Source organism: Rhea americana, unplaced genomic scaffold (genome assembly GCF_003343005.1).
Source record: "Rhea americana isolate MKP2758 unplaced genomic scaffold, rheAme1 scaffold_248, whole genome shotgun sequence".
Classification (NCBI taxonomy): Eukaryota; Metazoa; Chordata; class Aves; order Rheiformes; family Rheidae; genus Rhea; species Rhea americana.
In genome coordinates, this window is record NW_028186366.1 from 981,796 (window position 1) to 1,000,731 (window position 18,936).

Genomic DNA, 18,936 nt, shown 5'->3' on the forward strand with positions numbered 1-18,936 from the left:
TTTGGGGGAAACTCTGTACCAACTTTTACAGTGGATGTAAGTTAATGCAATGGACTATTTGTACACTTAAATTTGATGCCATTCCTTCCTAAAATTGCAGTCGTGGAAACTAAGAATTTATGAGCTGCCTGAGAGGTTTTTTATCTATTGAAATCCACTGATGTCAGTGAGATTATTAATTAGTAGTGTACAGTACTATTTAGTCAGATATCAGATATTGGAATATGTCTCCAAACAAGAATCAGTGGTCAGCTCTGTACTTGGAGTACTTAAAGTGTTTCTGTAGTAAACCAAAGAGAAATATAGAAGGGGTAGTGTTGATACTGGGAGAAACACGCGTACTTATGTGCAAGTGAAGTGGCATTTTTCAAACATCACCGATTTACCACTTCAATTTTATACACGGAAAGTAGTTTTTGCAAACATTGATGAAACTGCTCTTAGTTTCTGTGCACGCATGAATTATAGCCTATGAAATGGAACAAAAAAAAAGAAGAAGAAGAAGAAGAAGAAGACGAAATCTTTGGAAAGATTCTCCTGGACCAAACAGATAAATTAGCAAAAATACATGGAAAAAGAAAAAAGGAGAAGAGTTGTATGTGAATATCATGCAGGCAATCACTTGACAAAAATGTCAAATGCTCTTCCTGAACCTGAGTGTGCTCCCTTTGGCTTTCCGTACTGCACAGTTGCTTTATGCTCCAGAAAGATCATCTAAACGAGCAGTTCTCAAAAGACACGTAAAACTCAACTTAAGGTGACCATACCTCATATTTGAAAGTGATGAAGGTATCACTTTCAGAAGTAAAATGAAACATCTGGAATTTCTTTTTTTTTTAATAGATTTTTCTTCTGCTGAATAGAACAGGCTGTGAGGTCATAAATGTTTAAAACCTGACTGTGTAGTTCCACCTTACATGGGTCATACGCATAAACTAAATTTCTGGCCTCAAAAATGACAGTATGGGAAAGCAGTAGCTTAAGCAGAACCTGCAGTTCAATTTTAATGAATACTGGCAGGTGTCAGTGTTTATTTACATCTCTGCTCTAAATTATTTACATGAAAAAATGAAATGGTTTCAAATGAGCTTTTCCTTGTAGTACTGTAGTAGCTTTGAACATTTGATTTTAGCAAATGATATGAGCATTAATAATAGCACCTGAAAGCTGGTATTACTGAATAGTTTCATAAAAATTACTTGAAGAAATCCATCGTTTGCCTGGTCTAAGCATGGCCAACCATATGGCCAAATGCCCATGGGAAAAGGAATTGTAGGCTAGTCACAAACAAATTTCAGTCCAGAGCAAATTAATCTATCTGTGATCAGTATCTGTGATAGTTATGAGATACATAGATGATTACACTACCCATTCTCTGAGGGAAATCAATACAAGTTACAACAAACTCCATAATAGAAAAATACCTCAAATCCAAAACCATAGCTTGGACCCGGGGGTCCAGGAGGTCCAGGTGGTCCTGGTGGTCCTGGTGGTCCAGGTTTCCCCGGAGGCCCATCAGCACCTGCTTCTCCTTTAGGGCCTATTGATCCAGTGCTTCCAGTATCACCCTAAAGCGAAAGGTCAGTCTATTGTTATACTGGGCATGCCCAAGTAGATGCAAATAGGTGCTTTGGTGAACTGAGAAGTCAGATTTGCTGACTCCATTACACTGCACAATAATAATCTTCTAGGCCTCTCAGCCCTCTCTAATGGTAAATTATAAGTAACATGCTATGTTGGAATGATACTACTATCCCATAAAAAACACTGTTTTTTTCTTTACCTTTGGACCAGCAGAACCAGGAAGACCTTGATCACCCTGTAAAAGAAAATCAGTCTTAATTATTTACAGTAAGAATATCAGTCAGGGAACAAAAAAAGTCATATTATTTTTTTCACAATTAAAATATCCACAGGACATTCCTAGTTAAAAAAGTTTAAAAATCAGTTTGTAATTCAGGAGTTGTAACAGCAAATGAATAGCTCTGGTCTGGTATGCAGACAGGAGCTCATATTTCAATTATTGCTGCAAATTTTAAATGTCTGGAGAACACAGAATTAAGCATTGTGGGTCACATCTTCATCTTTCTGAATATATATAGAAAAGTCCTCATGGCCTGTGATAGAATCTGGGCAAAACAAATAAACATCAAACAGTGGTAAAACAATAACAATGATTTCTTCCAAAAGCAATTGCAAAACCCCCCCCCCAAATTGCACTTCAAGGCACAATTTGATTTTACATCCCACTCTTCCGTGCCTTCTGATGGTTCTTTCTGTAGGCCTCTCTGTATGCTAGTTGGGAATAATGATTAAAATTAGATATTGCGATATACATTAAACCAAGGTTTTCAGGAAAAAGAAATGCAGAAATGCAAAAATCCTATAATTCTGAGGTGCTGGGGATTGTAATGAGCTAGTGCAAATAAAGAGTGCTTCACTTTTAATTAAGTTTATCAGATATATGCAATGCAGTAAAACCAAGCTCAGTGAGAAAAGACAAATGAGCTTTAGTCCTTCTTTGCTGGATTATGTCCTCTTTGAAAATTAAGATTTTATTCCAATTACTTCTCTTTCCACACCAAATTCTCTTCCTGTAATCTGAGATTAAGGTTCAGATTACTTCAATTAGACTTCAGTTAGACTTCTGTTCTTCTTAGACTCCCCCATATAACACTCAAACCCCTAATAATGACGGGCACAAGCTTCAGTTGCCTGCTTTTTAACATTGTGCAACTCTACATACTGGCATTTTCTGGATAGCTGCTAATTCCTACGTATTCTGTACCTCTGCCAACCTCAGCCTTTCAAAATCAAATCTTTCAGTTTGCAGAGGTGATATTAAAAATTTCTTGAAATTTAAAAATAAATAAATACATCAATATTCCTGCGGTCTAGCAGTTGATTTTTTCATTTGTCTTATAGAACGTGAGTTTTCAATGTGCACTTGGGAGTGTGTTTTGAATTTCTTGCACATTAAGCTTGGTCTAGAAGCTTACTGAAGAATGAAATTTTCCTGCAATCACTTAATTCTGAGAGGCATAAAAATCATAGAAACAGAGTTGGTAAGGACCTTTGGAAGCCATCTAATCCAACCTAGTCCTTGAAGTGGAACAATCACCAGCACCAGATCAGGTCAGCCATGGCATGCCTACCCAAGTTTTGAAAATCTCCGAGGATGAAGAGTCCAGAACCTCTCTGAGCAACCTGCCCCAGCACTGCACTCGTCTCCTAGTGAATAAGTTTCTCCTGACATCTAGCTGGAACCTGTTAAGCTGCAGTTTGTGACAATTGCACCTGGCTGTAACATCTGGCACTACCCGGAACAGTTTGCCTTCACATCTTTGCAATTGCCCAGCCAACATTGTATCGCAAGGACAACTACTTAGGCTTTTTCCAAACTAGAATTGACAAAGATTTCCCACTTGACTGGAGCAACATCGATATTTAACTTACCTTTTCTCCCTTCTGCCCTGGTGGGCCAACTATTCCATCAAGACCAGGAGAACCTTGAGGACCCTGTGAATGATAGCGAGTCTAAAGCAGGTGCCATTCTGTAGCCCTCCTCCCAGCATATGCAGGTAAGTATTTTGGATCAACTAATGATATAACAATATGAAAGACTATTCCAATGCATAGCAGCTAACATCATTAAGTTTTAACGTTAGTATTCCTTGTTTTCTGAGAGTTTGGCTTTGTACCAAAACATTATTTAAATATATACAAATATAAAACAATACCAAATTATCATATAATACTAACATAAAAATTGTTATGAGACAATATCAGCAGATTTTGACAACGCTGTACTACACACATGTTGCTGGATTCCACATGCACCTCAGCCATTCATCCTTTTGCAACCCCAGTGCCAGATGAGAGACAGCTGAGAACAAGTTGGTACTGACAAAGACAGAAAATGACCCCAGTTTGCTGTTGAGTGCTTCTCTCTATTTTTTCCTTTAAAAATGTGTATTCAGCTCTGCATCTAATTTCCTTTGCTGTTCCCATGACTGAGCACATGGTTGAGGAAATAGACACACAGGGAAAGAACTGGCTTTATAGGGTCAACCAGTCAATAAATAGTTACTGGAGTCCAGCCCATAGTAACTAGATATGCAAGAAAGAGAACAGTTACATTCATATCTGCATGCTTTACATTTTAAAAATTGAGCCTTGTAAGCCTTAATTAAATTTACGGATGTGCAGTCTATCCACGAGAATCATTTATCAATTTATTTATTGATCTATTTTGGAGAAGTAAATAAATTGGTTGTAGAAGGAGAGAGGAAAACAATCTTTTTCTCTGGTATTTTCAGAATGGTCACAGAGGCCTCATTTTCACTGCTCTCTTCACCTTTCTTTTAGTATTTTTGCCCTTTGGATGCACTATACCTGATAGAAAAGCTGATAGATTATTTTTATTATTAAAATACTATTTTCTGTGTGTCTGAAACCCATTTTCATACTGTATTTTGTCATAATTGCATGAACAGAGGACAGGTAGAAGAGAGGTTGGATTAGCAACAAAAATTGCTCTAAATTTTTATGACTTTTTCATTTATACTGCTTAACAACTTCATACCTCATTGCCCATTTCCTTTACAGCGTTTGAACTGTCTCTCTGATGTACCTATCAAGCAACACTTGGAGATTTGTGATTCACTTCAGAGTGCATCTGTGTGTTTGTGTGCTACTTGAGGCAGTTTAATTTCATGTGGCATTTCAAAAATTTGTACATAATCTGACTAATATCAGATGCAATGTGGAACAGTTAGTGAAAGCAGCATTTCAAATTACAAAAAGCAGTATCTTTTCAAGCATTGCCAAGACATGTTTCTCCTAAAAAGAACTATTCCATCATGAAGTCACTGGTTCAGCAAGGTCTTTAAGTCTAGGCATAACTTCAAGTAAACAGTCTTTTGAAATCACGATTCACAACTCAAAWGCTTTAATTGCACAGCTATTTCATTGTTTTATTGAATCAGGATGCTCAGCCTAAAATTGCTGCTGTGAATAAATCCCACTGCATTTACCCAGTGTGCAAGGCTTAAACATCTGTATGAATCTTTCTTCAGAGAGCAGGTTTATAGTCTCTTAGGTCATTCAACATGTGCATGGGTTGCACTGCTAATAACTGGACTTTCCCTTCAACAGTCTGCAAATTTGTCATGATCTGATTCTCCTTAAAACTTATTTCAGTAGCCTGGTTAGCATTTAACTTCCATTTTTAATTGGTATGTCTCTCAGGAATCATTGTGAAAGTAAGCAATGATTTCTGGTGCATCAGAAACACAAATGGTTACAGGTAGTCAGTATTATAGCCTGTGGAACCCTAGATTACATAACAGGGAAGATGCTTATCTTTAAAATGTAAGAAGAATGCAACATGAACCCATATTCCTTCATTTTCTTTGAATTCCTTTCACATTTTTACTTTCTGAGAACTCTTTTAACGAATGTCCCAGATCATTCTAGTTGCTTTACCTTCCACAGATTCAGAAACAGGCACACTCATGATGTTGAACATACATTTTTAACATAAAGGACCTTTTAATCAAACCCTGTAGTTTCATAAATACAGCAAACGAAGTATTAGAGCAATAGTCAGTTTTGCCAGATATGTCAATAGATTTCCATAAAAAGGCAGACATAATAATCAATACAATTTGATCCATTTCAGATGCAGGTAAAGAAAAAATACATAAAGGTACAGCTGGGAATATCACAGTTAGATAAAATCTGACCAGCGTATCACTTTTTTTTAATCTTAGTAACCCATTCTGATTTGTATCTACAGGTGCATGAACAACGAGTGCTGGAAGTCCAGCATGGTTTGCTGTACAGGTAGACATGAAAAAAGGGCAGAGAAATTCAAGCCAAAAACATGTGTTTTTTGTAGGACACTCACACTGCTGAATCTATTCAGTCAGCTCATAACAACCTATCTCAGTACATTCCGCTACTTTTATGGCTGCTGTGGGGAAATTTTCCACCTTGCAAAATTCGTGAATCATTCCTAGTTAGGTCAAAGTATATATATATTTTAAGTTGTTGTCTCTTAAATTCTTTTCTTACAGATGTGCGCCAAGTTTATACAGGCTTCTTGTTTGTGTTACGGGCATGAAAAGCAGCTGCTATCAAATTTTATCGTTATATCTCATGTACAGGACCTGAGCTGACTGGCTATCTGTGCTTTCTGCTTTCTTTTTTTGCACATCTCTACTTTTTTTGTTTTCTATTATTGATTGTAGATATGTCTTTGTAATTTCTCAGAATCTTTATCTAAATAACAGATAATACTCTCTTTTGTGGGAAAATATAGGCATATTTTAGTCATATGCAGACTGCTCCCAATAGTAAGAATTAAGGTGCTAAGCACCTTCAATTTATTGAAAACTGATTATCAGTTTTAAATATATGAACACCTGGAACAGAAATCTCTACTTATTTTCCGAGTATACTATGATTCTGAGAAATGTGACCAAAATGGGCACTGTCAGGAAGGGTCATTCCAGAATTTTTTACAATGCTTGATACTATTCCAGGTGTTAGATGATTTGACTGTTTTTAAGTTTAAGCTGATCATTCAGTGTCAGACAAATGTGACAAGAAATAGCTTTCCTTTAAATCATCCCCAAAACAATATAAACTTATTAATTTTTTGGAAGCTAAAGTAAGAAAAGACAGACCAGGCACTGCATTAATGTATAAAAGTGCCTATTTCCTAGTTATATTTTATAAGGTTTTTTATTCATGCTTGAAATGAGACAATTGGCACAATTAAGTAACTATCTAAGTCACAGCAGTACTGTGGTTTTTAGCACTTGCTGTTTCAGTGTTAAGTATTCACAGGAATTAGTGGGAAATGTATGTAGCAATTAGTAGCACGTCTTAAGAAAGCATTTGAACAAGTTCCTTACTACTCCCCAAGAATGCTGTAATCTTGAAAGACTAGTGACATCTGGTGTGCTTCCCAGAGTCAGATGAGAATCTCAACTTTCAATTGAAACAACAAGATGCTAACTCTTTTGGTTACTGTAACAAACAAACAAGTCCACAAACATGAAAATGTGATCAAAGAAAATAATAAATTTCACAGGTTAAACAGCAATTAGAAAGATTCTAATCTGATCTCAATCTCATAGGTTCTCAGCTAAACTTCTGATTTGGGGGAATAATAACCTGACAATAAACAAACAAACAAATAAATAAAGCAAACAAGCAACCTGTGGACTGGAGTCAAGTCCTGTAATAAAGACAGAAATCCATTAGTGCTGGCCTAGGCTGTGCTCAGACTGCAGATGAACTAATCTCCCTTGTCTATCGCTGTCCAGTGAGATAGGGCCTGGCATTTAGTAAAGGAGCTCCAAAAACATGCAGGTGCAGGGAAGTATTTCACCTTTGCAATCACAGAAGAAACCATCTGGGAAGGGCTGATAGACCACATATGCTGCAGGATGAGCAAGGCCTGTGGAGTGCACACTAGGAGCATAGCCACTGCAAGCAGCACTGGAGAACCGCTGTCATTTAGTCAGTGCTTCTGGAGCTCTTTTCAATTATACCAAAGGCTTTTCAGGCCTTCATTCCTTAATTAGAGGAATTAAGGAAGGAATAGAAAAATGGTTTCCTGCTGTCATAGCCCTCAGGTTGTTAATAGTGGTTTTCTTACTAGTAGGGCAGGTGCGCTTTTGGACTTGTCTTGCACTTCACAACCTCTAGACTAGAGATTTCTTCCCTTCCCAGGCAGCTGGCTTTTCTTTCAAGCAAACCAGGGTACRGGAGGATGGAGGTGGAAAGGGGATGGCAAATAGCTGGGTCCTATCCTATTATGCTGTCAGGATATGACAAGGTCACTTATCCAAACCACAGAACCATTCTCTGGCCCTACAGCTTAGACGTCGTGAGTGAGACTGAAACCACTGGAGCTCCAAGCATACTTAAGGCTCTTCCCTTCAGGAGATGTCAGGAGCGTACTAATATAGTTTGTACAGGTATTGCTAGCACTATTGACATGGCAGCATGCAGTTCAGTGCTGGCCAGCCTTGCTGTTGGTTTTGTAACTGGCACGTACTAAGCTCCACACAGCTACTCAGCATTAGGGATTACTTCCAAGCTTTCCTGGTGGCTGCAAGACCTGGTCTATGCTACTGCAGTAACTGCAGGACAAATATGTCATGGGTAGACCATGTTGCTAGATCAGAGGCTAACTCTGCAAAGAGCACTCAGAAGAAACCATCAGAAGCATGACTTTGCTTCAATTAGCTGCATAAAAGAATTTAAAAATCCATTGATAATTTTTAGAAAGCAAAAGGTTAACAAAAGAAGGGAACATTTTTATACTACACTAATTTAAAACATGTTTGATATTTGTCTTCAAGTTTAAGTCAATGGCACATTTCTAAAGATTTGGATGTTAACTGGGATTAACATAACACAGGATTAAGTGTTTCTGCCTAACTGAAGACAAGGTAGGAAGACAATCCTGAAAGAGGAAATTTCAATATATGCTATAAATTGCCTTCAGATTATGTAAGTGATTTAGCCAACCTCATTTTCCTGACAACATCAGATGAAAAAAAATCCTTAGCTTTATTCAATGTTGGTAAAATTATCCTTAGCTTTTATTCATTCTGGTCCAGATTCACCTGTATCTCTCTGCCTAAACCTCACCCTGTTGTGGAGTAATGGGCTATTGCTAGGGATAATCAGACATTAATTTTCTTATTTTCCAGAAAAATCCACAAAAAATCAGCATAAAATCCAAGCTCTAAAATTAACAGTATTCTGCAATATTTTTAACCCTTAGCATTTCTTGCTGGAACAACATTAATACTTGTGCACAAGTGACTACTCACTTCAGGGCCTGGTTCTCCAGAAGCTCCATCCTCTCCTGGTGACCCAGGAGGTCCTACATTTGAATCAGGTCCTGGTTCTCCTGGAAGACCAGGCAATCCTGGAGGGCCTGGTGGCCCAGGAAGACCCTGGATAAATCAGCAGTATTGTTAGAAAGTTGTTACCATTAGAAAGCCCTTCAATTCTCTCCTAGTCAAGTTCATTTCATTAGCATACATGGAACAGGTAAAGCTTACAGTGAATTTGCAGATGCATAAAATTTTCAGTTTGGGTCACTATCTTCCTTCTGCTTCATTAAGAACCTGTTCTGATTTCACAGATACACTCCTTACGTAGGGTCATCCTGACCTTCTCTATTCTTGCTCTCTGAATTGCACCTCCTCATAACACACAATGAAAGGAAGTTAAGAATCGAAAAATTGTCTGCTTTCTGTAACCCAGCAAAGACCATAGAGATATTCCAGTGATCATCTAGTGTTAATAAATTTAACCTAAATGAAATCAAGGGATCACAGATTTCCAGATTCCTTCACTGATTTACAAAGGCTTCTCCATGCTATTGCTGTAGCACTGAGAAGCTGTGTTCATGGTCGGGACCTGGCTGTCCTTGGTGCTATAAAAATGGCCTCTGCTCCAAAGATCTGTCTGCATGGCCACAAGCAGGTCTTTTTAAAGTGAACAGAATGAATGAAATGTATTATTTTGTGAGAAACAGTATGTTAGCAAAATCCCTCTCTCAAGGGCAAATCCATACTTATCACTAATCCCTCAAACTGGCAGGCAAACATCACGGACATTTTGAAATTTAGGGGTATGGAGCTGCAAGGCAAGGAACTTCCCAGTTCTGCCCTAGGCTCATCTACAGGATTCTGCTAGGAAGTGGATTATCTTGGATTTTCAGTACATCAACAGAGCCTTCTCTAGGGAGCCACTCTCAGCACATATGCCAGCCATCTCTGTCCTTTAACTATATCGGGCATCTAAAGAGACTAGTCTCCTAATTTGGCAAGTTAACTAGCTTTCAACACGTGACGATTCCCTTCTGAAGGTCCTTGGGAATAAGGTAGTCAGCACTTTGGCAGAAAGAAGAGACAGGAAAGAAGTCTTCAGGCAGAAATCAATTTGGGAGAATGAAATGTGTTGCAGAATGGAGGCCCCTGAATATAGCATTCTGAACTTCATAGCTTAGGAAAGAGGCATTCAGGGATTTCATTTCACAGAAAGTTTCATTACTGATGAAACAGGCTCTTATCAAAGCATGGAAAGGCTCTACCTCAAAACTGTATGAAAGGTTTTCTCTCAGTTTGTCTAGGCAGATCGGTAAGCTCCCAGAGCACAGCTAACAGAAGCAGTGAACAGATACAGCAGTTTGCGCAGCAGTTAGCGCAGAAGGTGCGCAGGAAGGTACAAGGAGACATCTTTGTTTCCAGTCTTAGTAGTGCCCACTTCCACAAACATGGTCCTGACGTGCCGCAAAGCATATTTGCCCGTAGCTGTGGGAATTGCTGCATCAGCTGTGTCAGAAGCTTCAGCCCAGACAGAGCCTTTGACAGCAGATGTTGCCTACAGGTCTCAGGCTGCAGGGAGTGCTTGGAGCCTCTCCAGAAGGCCAGGACAGATGGTCAGCTCTCCTGCAAGAGGTGTGCTGTTGTTGACCATTTGTGTCATCAAGTCAAGGAATTGAGGGATGAAGTCAGCAGACTACAAAGCATCTGTGCAAATGAGCAGGAGACAGGGCGTTCTTGGAGACTGTACTGCTCCGGGAGTCCCAATCCCCTGCAGCAGGGGAATTGCTGGAAGGCTCTGTGTAGAGTGAAATAGTACAGCACAGCAGTGGAGAAGAAGGCTGGAAACTAGTTGCTTCTTGTGGGAGGAGAAAGGCCTCTAGTCCTCCTGAAGACTTGGACTTGCAGTTAAAGAACCAATTTAGTGCCTCCAGGATGAGGAGGACCTGGACCTGACTTCAAGGGAAACAACTGGGCTGACAGACCCTGTGCCTTGCGGGAACACCCAGAAGAAGCAGCGAGTGATTGTTGTGGGTGGCTCCATGCTGCRGGGGATGGAGGTACCCCTCTGCTGACCTGACCTCTTATCTAGAGAAGTTTGCTGCCTGCCAGGGCCTTGAATATGAGATGTCATTGAAAGACTGCCAAGGCTCACCCACACATCAGACCATTTCCCTCTACTGCTCTTTCACGTGGGTGCTAATGATACCAAGGGCGAATTAGAAATGATCAAGCAGGATTTCAGAGCTCTGGGTATGGTCATCAAGAGTCTGGGAGCCCAAGCGATCTTCTCCTCAATCCTGCCAATGAGGGGGAATGACAGAAAGAGTAGACAGATTTTCCAACCTAACAGCTGGCTGCACTGCTGGTGTTGGCAACAGGGTTTTGGTTTCTGTGATCATGGGACCCTGTTTGAAGATCAGCAACTGATGGGGAGAGATGGGATCCACCTCACTAAGTGAGGCATATGTGTCTTTGCCAACAGGTTGGCCAGCCTGGTAAAGAGGGCTTTGAAATAGGATGGATGGGGAAAGGGAAGAGTTACAGAGATAGGGTACTCAGCAAAACAAAGCTCGAATCAGGATGCCTCCAGCGGGCGCATGCAGCCACGGATGTGCATATGAGACATGGCTATGGGGGATCCTCTTGCATCCCTCCTGGGAAACCTGCATGCTCAATTACCTCTCTGAAAAGCCTGTACACCAATGCACGCAGCATGGGGAATAAACAGGAGGAACTGGAGATCTGTGCATGGTCACAATCTCATTGCAGTTACAGAGACATGGTGGGATAGCTCGCATGACTGGAATGCTGCCATGAATGGCTACGTACTTTTTAGGAAAGACAAGCAAGGAAGGCAAGGTGGTCGAGTTGCTCTTTATGCAAGAGAGCAGCTGGAATGCATTGAGCTCTGCCTGGGAGTGGAGGAGGAGGCAGTCGAGAGCTTATGGGTAAAGATCAAAGGGCAGGCTAGCATGGGGGACACTGTTGTGGATGTGGTGTCTACTACAGGCCACCTGACCACGAAGAGGAAGTTGATAAGGCCTTCTACAGACAGCTGGAAGCAGCCTCACAATCACAGGCCCTGGTTCCTATGTGGGACTTCAACCACCCTCACATCTGCTGGAAGGACTACACAGCCAGGCAGAAACAGTCCAGGAGGCTCCTGCAGAGCATTGAGGATAACTTTTCGACACAGGTGGTGGAGGAGCCARTGAGGAGGGGTGTCCTGCTGGACCTTGTCCTAACCAACAGAGAAGGACTGGTAGGAGATGTGAAGGTTGGGGGCAGCCTTGGCTGCAGTGACCATGAGATGGTGGAGTTCAGGATCCTGCATGAAGGAGGCAAGGCAATAAGCAGGATCGCAGTCCTGGACTTCAGGAGAGCAGGCTTTGGGCTCTTCAGGGACCTAGGTGGAGGAATCCCATGTGTTAGGGCCCTAGAGGGAAGGGGGGTGCAAGAGAGCTGGTTAATATTCAAGCCTCACTTCCTCCAAGCTCAAGAGCAGTGCATCCCTGTGAGCAGGAAGGTGAGCAAAGGGGGCAGGAGACGGGCATGGATGGAAAAGGAGCTCCTGGCAAAACTCCAATGGAAGAGGAAAGTACACAGAATGAGGAAGAGGGGACAGGCTCCTTGGGAGGATTATATGAATGTTGTTAGAGTATGCAGGGATGTGATGAGGAAGACTAAGGCCCATTTGGAAGTAAATCTGGCAAGGGATATCAAGGGCAACAAGAAGGGTTTCTTCAAATTCATCAGTAGCAAGAGGAAGACTGGGGAAAAAGTGGGCCTGCTGCTGAATAGGGCCCTGGTGATGAAGGATATAGAGAAGGCAGAGTTACTGAACGCCTTCTTTTCTTCAGTCTTGTCTGCTAAGGGCAGCCCTCAAGAATCATAGGCCCTAGAGATGAAAGACAGAGTCTGGAGAAAGAAAGACTTTCCTTTGATGAAGGAGAATTGGATTAGAGATCTTTTAGGCAAATTTGACACCTACAGATCCATGGGCCCTGATGGGATGCATCCACGGGTACTGAGGGAGCTGGCAGATGTTTTTTTCAGGCCACTCTCCATCATCTTTGAAAGGTCATGGAAAACAGGAGAGGTGCCTGAGGACTGGAAGAAAGCCAGTGTCACTCCAGTCTTCAAAAAGGGCAAGTAGGAAAACCTAGGGAACTACAGCCCAGTCAGCCTCAGCTCCATTCCTGAAAAGGTGATAGAAAAGCTCATCATGGATGTCATCTCCAGGGATATGGACGAAGAGAAGGTGATCAGGAGGAGTCAGCATGGCTTCACCAAGGGGAAATCCTGCTTAACTAATCTGATAGCCTTCCCTGATGGAATGACTGGCTGGGTAGATGAGGGGAGAGCAGTAAATGCTGTGTACCTTGACTTCAGCAAGGCTTTTGACACTGTCTCCCATAACATCCTGCTAAGCAAGCTCAGGAATTGCGGGCTAGATGAGTGGACAGTGAGGTGGCTTGAGAACTGGCTTAAAGGCAGCGCTCAGAGGGTTATCATCAGTGGCACAGAGTCTAGTTGGAGGCCTGAAACTAGTGGAGTTCCCTGGGTCAGTAGAGGGGCCAGCCTTGTTCAATTTCTTCATCAGTGACCTGGATGAGGGGGCAGAGTGCCTCCTCAGCAAGTTTGCTGATGATACCAAGCTGGGAGGAGTGGCTGATACATCTGAGGGCTCTGCTGCCATTCAGAGAGACCTGGACAGGCTGGAGAGCTGGGCAGAGAGGAACCTCATGAGGTTCAACAAGGGCAAGTGCAGAGTCCTGCACCTAGGGAAAAATAACCCYAGGCACCAGTACAAGCTTGGGGCTGACCTTCTGGAAAGCAGATCTGCAGAGAAGGACCTGGGAGTGCTGGTGGATGACAAATTGACTATGAGCCAGCAATGTGCCCTTGTGGCCAGGAAGGCCAATGGTATCTTTGGGTGCATTAGGAAGAGCGTTACCAGCAGGTGGAGGGAGGTGATCCTGCCCCTCTACTCAGCCCTGGGGAGGCCTCATCTGGAGCAGTGCATGCAGCTGTGGTCTCCCCAGTACAAGAGAGACATGGAGCTACTGGAGAGAGTCCAGCATAGGGCTACGAGGATGATCAGAGGACTGGAGCATCTGCCCTCTGAGGAATGGCTGCGAGAGCTGGGCCTCTTTAGCCTGGAGAAGAGAATCCTGAGAGGGAATCTTATTAATGTCTACAAATACCTTAAGTGATGGTGTCAAGGGGATGGGGCTGAACTCTTTTCAGTTGTCCCATGCGATAGGACAAGAGGCAATGGGCACAGACTGAAACATAGGAAGTTCCACCTGAATATGAGGAAGAACTTCTTTACTGTGAGAGTGACAGAACAGTGGAAAAAGCCTGCCTGGCTGCCATCCTGTCTACAGGTGACCCTGTTTGAGCAGGGGGGTTGGACTAGATGATCTCCAGAAGTTCCTTCCAATCTTACCCATTCTGTGATTCTGTAAAAGCCTTCACATTTATGTTTCTTCATCTTCTTCTACTTGGTTTCTCATTTTTCTAACAGTTCTCCTTAAGTATAATATTTCCTCTCATTCATTTTGTTTCTGACTGGTTCTTTAGACAGAAAATTATGTTATTTGACAATGATCGGAAATAGATATTTCATAGTTTACTATTTGAATTTGCAATAGGAAATAGGCAAAGCTTGGTCTGGCTGGTTGTCCACAGATAACAAGAGGCAGAATTGGCTGAAGTACAAGAAAAAACAGACAAGATAATTCCAAAGTGTATCTGGCAGCAAGTTCTACTTAACTGATGTATTTTTGCCCAGGAAAGGCACTCTGCATTGTTCTGTGCAGGATACATATAAGGAAAAATAGCCTCTGCTCTGGAAAAATATTCCAGCAAAAACTAAGTAGAACCCTTCTGTCTCCCAAATGTTTCCTTTGCCCCATAGCTGCTCAGAAGCAAGAAGAGAAAAACTAGCTAGATAGTCCATTATTAAGCCAGTACCTGCCCATTCAGGTACTGGCTCTCAAAATACGACATCCTTCTGCAAAGGGGAAGCACAAGTCCAATGCACCATTTCAATTCATAAAATAAAGCTTATTTGAGGTGTTGACACATAATGCTGAGAGAGACAGATTAAGCTAAAATATTAAAGCAATGCATATCCTCCCACTTGTACTGCCCTATTCCTGGAGCCTGTTGATCCCAAACACAATTGAACAGACTGTGAATCAGCTCTAACTGCTGCATTTTACAGTACAGCCTACTGAAATGAACTGAAATTGATGCTGAATTTCCTGAATGCTGGTTTTAGTGGTTCAGCTGATGCAGAAGCTATACAAGTTCTTTCTGAAGCTGAGGTGGCCATCTCCAGGAGAAGGATGAAGGAAACATCCAAAGCAGCAACTGCTTTGGTTGTCCCAGCTTAACATGTAGCCAAGTGTGTGTCAACAGCCTGAGGCTTGAGTTTTACCTGGGATTAACACCCCTTCTTGACATCCCATGTCTGTTGATACACAGTAATTCATGTAGGAACATAACTTTAGCTGAATCTCTCTCTGCTATCTAGCCTTGATATGACAATGTTACATTTCTTCACAAAGGCAAGGATACAAGAAAGTGCAAATGTCCATCAAAATGGATCAACAACAGAAGGTTCAGTGTGAAGTATTTCATATAGCCATACCTTTTTTTTTTTTTTTTTTTTTTTTTTTTTTTTTTTTTTTTTTTTTAAGAACAGGTTCTCCAAATTAAAATAAGCAATGAATACTATCATTCCCATCTCTGTCATCTTTACTGCCTTCTCGGAATCAGGTTAAAAGCATCTTCTCTTTTAGAAAAGTCCTCTTGGCATTATTTTGTTGTTGTCCTCTTCTTTCTCACACCCTACATGCATTTACACCTTTCCCTAATACACTGCAATTGTGGCAGAGAGCTGAGAGAAAAAGATATACTTCTACTGGGCTTTTCTCTTTGGCTTTCTTCATATAATAGCTCAAATCATTTTTTCAAATCTTAGAATGAAACTCCAATTCCCTGCAAGGAATTTCTGAATGCTGTGAATTAAGCATGTTCTATAAAGTGACATGATTTGCACTGTAAAATCATATTACTGTCAATGAAAATAGATCTTTTACAACCTGGATGAGTAAAATAAAGCTCTTTATTATGCTAATGAGAAATAAATATCAACGTATACTTACACTTAAAATCTCAGTCTCTCCATCAAGGTCTCCAGAACCTGATTCTTCAGGTTCCAGTATACTCTGAAATTAGTAGAATTTAATTTTAAAATATTGCTTCCAAAGACAAGAAATGAAAACATCTCTTGTCAGTTACTGCAAATGCCATTATCATCAGCATCCTTGCAGCAGAATGTTGCTAGTGAAATAAAAGACACCTTTGAATTTCAACTAATATCTTATGAGTCTAAGGCAACAAGAGCATTTCAATCAGATTTTTGATGAGTTTCATAAGACTGTTGTGTAGATACTGAGCTCCACATTTACCTGCAGACGCTTTACTAGTGCAGTGACAGTAATTCTGCAGGATGTAGGTGCCATTGTGACTGTGGACATCACAGGAATAATATATCAAACAGATTTTAGCTTTAGAAAGATACCTGTCACCATTGAGGAGATCATAAAATGCATACCTAACAACTAGTTCCCTTCATCCCACATTATTTCCTTCAATGTGCCCTCTAGTTCAAAAACCAGATTGTGACATTCCTACAGCTGAGATCTGAAGAGATATTTTAAAAAGAGAAAATAATATATTAAAGCATTTTCTAAAATATTTAATTATGAAAATACTATTTGTTTTTGCATCACAGTCCGACTGTACTCATCTACAAGACAATTTCATGGACCCAAATTTCTTCAGCTTAGATTCAAGCCATATTTCATATTATGGAACATATACAGAAATACATGGAATATATCTAGTGTAAGGTTTAATCAGCATAGATGCTACAAAAGTATTTTTTAAGATTCTAAAAAAAATCTTTTTCATGGAAAATTTGCCACTATTGGCCTGAATAATAAAAGGAAAGTGAAATGAAATCCAGCTGGCTATTTTTTTAATTACAGAACTTAAAAGTACTATAAAAGTTTTATAGAACTCATAATTAAAAAAAATAAAAAGAATAAACCAAGATGTCCAACAGTCCTTGGCAGCTGAAATAGTACTTTTCTATATGTGTGAGTTCTACCACATTTAAAATGAAATAATGTTAATTCATACAAAAGGCAATTAATTACAGATGCTTCCCATTGCAAATCCCTGATGAATTTCATAGCTGCATATGCTTTACAAACTACAGCTCGAAGTACACAGAGAGCTAGTATCTGCGTCATCTGTAGTTTCAAAAGCTCAAGAGTCACTGGTGCATTTCCTGGTTGCACTGAGATTTCTTTTACTTCACCTGTGAATAAAAGGCTTAAAGGCTTACTCCCATGGACAATAAAAAAAGAAAAAAGTGGTGCAGGACCAGGTGCTCAGCATTACATTTACTCAGAGTGTGAAAAGAGGCATGGCAGGTGTATCATATCCTGGTGAGGTAAATTCAAGCAGCCCTTCATAGCAATGTTACTCAATTTTGTGCTATAGAAACAGATGGACATAATTTGGCAGCCCTCGGTACAGCATCAGTTTTTCTCTCTGGAATATGCTACAGACTATTTGTGAAATACTCAGAATACTGAGTATGACAAATAGCTTTATTTTAAAGTCACAGGACTGCAACTGGTGTCAGTGGAAACCATATCTATCTATCTGTAAAATCAATTCCAGTGACATGAATTGAAAAGCTATATGAAGCTTTTTCTATGGCTGCATACATGTGTCTCCTCGTGGAAACAGTGGGAGAAGCCCATGTACAAGGCAGAGATGCATCTGAAATATTTTCTTTTACAATTTCAGTATACTGAGCATGCAAAATATGAACACTGTCATCACACTAGTATGTGTTGCAATATTTAATGATAGCAAACATAAGTAACTGTCAAACCATTCCCCTGTTCAGGGTGGGGAAGAAATGAATAATTCAGTTATAATGCCTTTTGATGAAATTTTTGTCTCTTGTTCTTCCATGTACTCTTGCTTTTGCACAGGAGAGTAAGCACAGAGACTTGCTTTTAAAAATGTGAATATTTGTCTTTATGTAGATTAGAATATGCTGCACACACTTAACCTAGACATTTATTTTTATTTCTGCTTGAGTGTTTTAGAAAATGTGGTGATCTCTGTGGCAAGCAAGTTACTTTCCAGGTAAAATCTATTTAGCTTTATCTTTCTTTGTGGCAAGCCAAACTTTGAAAGAGCCCTCCAATACTCACAACTCCTCTGGAAGGAGCAAATGGTCCTGGGGGTCCTGGTAGTCCAGGGAGTCCTGGAAATCCCTCACCAGGATCACCCTAAGACAGGAATGAATATGAATCAGCAAGGGTTTCATGACATCAAGTTATTGTTCCACCATAGCAGGGTTTTTCAGAATTAGCTGCAGTCTTTGTGGAGCTTGTAGATGCAAGAAGCAACAAAAATGTCTGCCTARATGCTATGAACAGAGTTAAAATTGTTCATTTTTAAAACAAGCTCCTAAGAAAAATGTTCTCTGCATTGGCAAAGGAAGGACTTTTTCCTTCTAAAATCTCTAATGAATACATGAGTGTTCAGGATGCATCAACAGTATTAGACATTACATATTTTTTTCATGAACTACATTTTACTGTGTATCACACATTTTTAGTGGATATAATATGCCATTAATAAATAAACAAGCAAATAAATAAATAATATGGTCAGACAGTGGTAGTTAATAGATACCTTTCTTAATGTTATTACTCTAGCTGTGATACTTTTTCTGAAACCAACATTTAATGCTTATTTTTCTAGGTATTGACCTTTATCTAGTGCCAAGACAGCAAAAGTACCGATTGTCATTTTTTTTCTCATAATTACTACAATCTCTTCTTCTCTGGCATTGCTTAGAGTACCTCTCACCTGCTTAAGATATTTATGAATTGTATCAAAATTTCTGCTCAACTCCAACTTTACCTCACTCAGCTCAAGAGCTGAGGTTGTGACTCAACATTTG

The 18,936-nt window shown here is 40.3% G+C and overlaps 1 protein-coding gene across 3 annotated transcripts in view; it reads right to left on the reverse strand.

Annotated features, from left to right (window-relative positions):
- COL15A1 (collagen type XV alpha 1 chain) overlaps positions 1-18,936 on the reverse strand; it is a 155,924-nt gene that overhangs the window by 59,867 nt on the left and 77,121 nt on the right. For all 3 annotated transcript variants that reach the window (XM_085306829.1, XM_085306828.1, XM_085306827.1), the window contains 6 exons: positions 18,179-18,256; positions 16,043-16,105; positions 8,859-8,984; positions 3,457-3,519; positions 1,784-1,819; positions 1,425-1,568 (listed from right to left, as the gene is read on the reverse strand). In XM_085306829.1, the coding sequence (XP_085162955.1) occupies positions 1,425-1,568; positions 1,784-1,819; positions 3,457-3,519; positions 8,859-8,984; positions 16,043-16,105; positions 18,179-18,256 (510 nt within the window). The remainder of the gene's footprint in view (positions 1-1,424; positions 1,569-1,783; positions 1,820-3,456; positions 3,520-8,858; positions 8,985-16,042; positions 16,106-18,178; positions 18,257-18,936) is intronic.